At 39.5% G+C, this 5183-nt stretch overlaps 1 protein-coding gene across 3 annotated transcripts in view; it reads left to right on the forward strand.

Moving 5' to 3' along the window:
- Positions 1-620: 620 nt before the first annotated feature.
- Positions 621-5183, forward strand: part of LOC131891838 (uncharacterized) — a 25189-nt gene continuing 20626 nt past the window's right edge. Inside the window, exons 1-2 of one of the 3 annotated variants that reach the window (XM_059241511.1) lie at positions 621-1277; positions 2329-2511. In XM_059241511.1, the coding sequence (XP_059097494.1) occupies positions 2372-2511 (140 nt within the window). In that variant the 5' untranslated portion in view covers positions 621-1277; positions 2329-2371. Of the gene's footprint in view, positions 1278-1298; positions 1411-1548; positions 2217-2328; positions 2512-5183 lie in introns of those variants that run through there. The other 2 variants (XM_059241512.1, XM_059241510.1) reach the window with 2 other exon arrangements.

A 5183-nucleotide genomic window follows, 5' to 3' on the forward strand; every position in this document is an offset into this window, starting at 1 on the left:
GCAGATTTATTGGCACTCCGTGTGCGTCTGCGTTAGGGGTGTCAATCAAAACGAAGCGACCGATATAGATTCATTATGGCAGTAATCCAGTTGTTCGTAAGATCAGGTCAAAAAGCAGTCATTTGGTTTGAAAATATGTTGTTAACCGCTTGATTGCCAATGGAGAAGGTTAGCAATCACGAAACCACTGTGTAATCGATAAAAGGAACGTTGCATGAGGTAGTTGAGAACAGGAAAACGTTGAACTTGACGAGAATTATCTTAGCGCTTATCTTAAAGATATTTCCCAAGGGTGCTCCTTGGCCTCACCTTTTCTTGACCAAATCAGAGAGACCTTTAACTAGAGGGGTGGACATCAGCGGAGCTAGGCCGATTTTACTCTTTGACGGATGGGTCATTGGAGGATAACACGCACTCCTTTTATTAAATTCATATTTTTTCTTTTCTTAGAAAAAACTCTTGACATTTTACTACAGAAACCAGACACTTTCGACATTTTCATTTTAAATAAGATAGCTCAAAATGTTATCATACATTTTTTTTCATCTTATAAATCGCTTTTTCATACCGTATGGTAGCATCCCTAGGAACTTTGGGGGAACTGAAATATTGTTATCGTAAAGTGTTCCTCAAGATGGTAAGTATTAACATATTGTTCCCAACTGACAAGTGCATTTTTGAACAAGGTAAGGACCATTGTCCCAACAAGTCGCAAACAGGTAATCGACACGCCTCCCGATTTATCTGTGTTTCTATCGAAATTGGATAGGTTTGACTAGCTTTTTTTGATTAGTTATGCAACTGGGTTTTACAGAGATGGTTTTTAGAGGCAATTTAATAGTCGACTTGCTAAGATACAATGTACCGATTACCCATTAAAAGTAAAAGTCAAAAAGAACCCTTTTGACAAAATTGGAAGGAACGGACTATTATATTTGTGTATGTTGCTTTTACAGTTCGGAATCATCATTGTATTTTATTTGTGTATGCACTATTCTAATGCGCCTAGTGGCTTTTAATCAGCGTTAGAACAAACCAAGGCAGATTGCACTCACCAGGTACCTAAGCAACGGGTCGGGGTAGTAATAGGAGAGCAGCGACCTTGTCTGGATCTATTCTATTATCAAAGTGAGCGCCAGTTATGATCAAGTCTCGCCAGGGCTTTCAGTGCTCCAAAATAAACAAAACGAATTATAATCCCATCACATTGGTCAAAGCAAGAGAGTGATCGTACATCCATTACTTGTAAAACAAAGAACCAACGGCGTTTTTTTATTGTGAGTCATTCTAATACTTCTACATATGACATTTCTGGGGACATTGCTCCGAAAGCTTCAATGTTCTAGGACTTGCTACAAAAATCTGGAGAAGTTGGTCGTAATGATTCAAATTAGAGGATGCAAATTTAGGGTGAGCAAGAAACCTTGAGCCAAAATCTCCCCAGTTGTTCTCAACAGAAATTGAGGGCAATTTTTGCATTTAAACAAGTTATTTTTAGCGATGGGTAGCAACGTTAAAAATCTAACGGTTTAGTACTGATGGGATCAAATAATAATGGATTGCCATTAGGCTCGTAAATTAGCATTTTCATTACCATAGTACATTACTAGTGGGTTGTTATTTACTGCTAGTCAGCCTCAAAATGTAGCCCTGATTTTCCTTAAGTTGAAACAGAAATCTAACTTTTTACGCTATTGCGGTATTGAAGCAGGAAAGGAAGATGACGTCATCTTCAAATTTTGAGAGCCCACTCGTAGTTTTGAGGCTTAATAATTCATGGTTAAATGATTAAATTAGAGGTTTAGTTTGTTTACCCATTTCAGGAATGGCTCATGTAGCATTGCATTTGAATAAACTGTCACAGCTTTACTCATCAACATGCATAACAACTACTTTTTGGTGGAATAAGCAGTATTTCGATTTCTGCTTCATATTTCAGAATTTTCTATTTTTTACAATAAACTTTCCGAAACCTTTGAAACATTTTTTTGTCTGATATGGAGATCTTGTATCTTGTTTTTTCAGTAACTCTTCTGTATTGAAAAGTGCCCCAGTGAGCTCCCAAAATTTGTGTTGACATGATGATGCAGCTACTACTTCACAATGTCCCAATAGAGGGGATTGGCTGGAAGATTTACTTTCAAAGTTTTTGGTTCCCCACAACGTATGTACACGTACGTAGTGGTAAAGTCACGGCCCTCACCAAATCAGGCCCGGTAATTTGATTTTTTCAATTGATGGCTAGTCTCTTGTCCGGCAAAGAAAGGTGGTACAAGACCAAATTCTGACATTTCAATGTCAACAATCTGAACCATGTTTACATTTCAGCGTTTCTGGTGGTTTTTTGACCAATAACTTGACTTTCTGGAACATGTTCGGGAAGACTTGCAAGTTTATCATGCTTCTAGGCCTGTTGATTAGGCCTCACGAACAGAAAACAATAGTTGAAACTTGGCTAACGATCCCAGACTATTGTTTGAATCCTTGGCAATCATTCCCAAATCAATGCAGGTAAGAAGATAAATGTGAGGTTGGTGCATTAATTTTGTACCGATTTCATAAGGACTATTGTCATTTGCACATCAATCAACTACTAGGAAATACGTGATTATTACAGCTGTAGAAAAAGTCGATTAAATTTGGCAAAATAGCGGCTAAAAAAAGCTGGGAAAATGGCAAAATAGTTGCGAAAATAGTCCATGAAATATATATATGAAATATGCGGAAAACAAGCACGTAGAGGTGTATTTTTATAGGTTGAGGTGCGAGAAGCTAGATTACCAATTTAAAACTTCTGGACATTATACGGACTACAACGGGCCCAAAAGGAGCTAATTTGGAAATTGGATTCCTAAAACTTCCGAAATCGAGGGGTCTTCCCCACAATCTGGTCAACCTGAAGAAATTGTTGGCAAATTTCTTGGAAGTTATAGCCCCCTTACGCTGCAAGAAATATGTTTTACGTTCTGCACTCCAGAGGGCGCTTTGTCATTCAGCCTCTAGCAAATAAAGGGCCGATTGGGCCAAATCTTTGTTATTGAATTATAATGCGTTTGTGTTGTTTTTGACTAACTCTTTCAAAATCTTGTTTTCAATTATTGCCTAGGGTCACAAAATGTCCGGAAAAGAAATTGCGTTCAAGGCAAGGCAAGAGCACTTTATGTTGCAATCTACCGTGCCTCTTCCCGTTTTTGGGGGGCCTTGTGACGTTGCAAGTAAGGGCCCTTAATAATGCTCATGTAAAGCTTTCCATCAATATCAGGTTCAAGTGCTCTTGAAACGTAGGCTTCAATGGATTAGAAAAAGAGAGCCAGACATGGCTAGTACCTGTGCAAGGCGTTGTTTGACCCATAACTGCAGTTGGACGCCACGCAACTTTGTTGGGACATCTCCCTAGCTCAACCTGGTTTCAAGCAATACAATCTGATCACGACGTCTGTCTTGACATTTGTTGCATTTTGTCTGCTCTTGTTGGATTGAAGGAAGCAGGAACGTTCAAACGACAGTGGACAAAGTGTGAAAATGGACGAAATGTGTCAAAACGGCAAAACAGCTGGAAAAAGTCGAAAAGACACTTAAAAGTCGGAAAACATGTTAAAAAAGCTATTCGATTTTTTTACAGCTATAGTGATTACACAATCACTCGAAATTAAATCTGATCAGAGATCGAGTTTGAATTTGCTGATCCATGATACCAGGTATCGAGGGTTGGTCGGTAATGATTTGGAGGAATTTATCCAGGTCTTCCTTGAACTTTGCCAGCCTAGGTGACCCGCAGGGCCGCAGGGAGACAGGCAGTTTTTTGAAGCGGCTCGGGCCTCCTTCCGGAAATGAATGGTGCATGATTGATTTAGTGGACACATTGTTTTTCTTGCCTGCTATCGGATTGGATACAAGTAAAACTTCCATTATTACGGTCGACGAAATTTGTGCCCCTATTATGGGACAGCTCATGGATGCCCTTCAAAGTGCATATGTGGTATAACTTCCCGTTCTTGTCTCCTTTGCACAATTTACTAGTGTACGTAGTAGATGCTGATACTCCTTCCTTACTTGGTCACACATGTATCACGTTCGTTAGAAAACCAGTATTAGAAATTCTTGAGCTTATTAGATTATTATTATCATTATCCTTATCAGAACCCTGTGCCTAAAGTCATGGACGAATATGGGGAGAGTTGATAAATTTGGTGCAACATACTCAAGACGAAGGAAGATTTTGCTCCGAGTCAGGTCGTTTGGTCAAACTGAATTTAATGAGCAAATAAAAACAATAAAGCAAGGAACACAAAACTAACATCCGCCTTGGCCGTACCGAGTCAGGTCGTTTGGTCAAACTGAATTTAATGAGCAAATAAAAACAATAAAGCAAGGAACACAAAACTAGATTTGAAACCACAAACACATTGATAATACAAGCCCAATTTTCAGCACTGTCTTCTTTCCTCAAGATATTAAAAAAATCAAAAAAATGAAACCCTTCAAAATTCTTCTGTTGCCAAGAATTTAGCGAAAAATTAGATGCCACTCTGGAGTGTGAAAAAGAATAGAGAAATGATTGTTGTTTCGGGTCGTTATAAAAACACCATTTCAATTGTAATGTATTGCGGTTCCTATTTCGAAAAGAGGAACGAATTACTGTAGTCTCGTTACTAGTGCCCTGATGATTTTCAAACATGTGGTTGGATCTATTGGACATTTAAGTCCAGAGATGGCATCAAAAATTCTTACTCTGTACAAGTCGATTGTCCAGCCACATCTTGGATATGCTTCACCCATTTGGGCTCCCATGAGTTCAGCAGGTTTGCAAAAGGTCGGGCAAGTCCCAAGATGTTTCACTAGGAACATCGCAGGAATGAGAGAGCTCTCGCATTGGGAGAGACTAAAAAGCTTGGGACTGTACAGTCTTCAGAGAAGGTACGAAAGGATATCTGATACTGTGAGTGACAGCTGACGCCTTGAAAGGCGGCCACGCTTTTTTTTTCTCTCCGTAAAAGAAATGGCTTTTGCCATTTCTTGACAGTTGCAATGTTAACCGGTGAAAGAGCCACGCCCAAGAACAGTGGCCCACGGGGGCAATACCGCAGTGATCCCTCAGTGCGCAGTTTCTTCCAATTTTTCACTTTCCTCACCCCGCTTCATTTACGCTAAGAATGAGCTACTCTCCTTCAAGCCTTCCCCAT

Source organism: Tigriopus californicus, chromosome 12 (genome assembly GCF_007210705.1).
Source record: "Tigriopus californicus strain San Diego chromosome 12, Tcal_SD_v2.1, whole genome shotgun sequence".
Taxonomy (NCBI): domain Eukaryota; kingdom Metazoa; phylum Arthropoda; class Copepoda; order Harpacticoida; family Harpacticidae; genus Tigriopus; species Tigriopus californicus.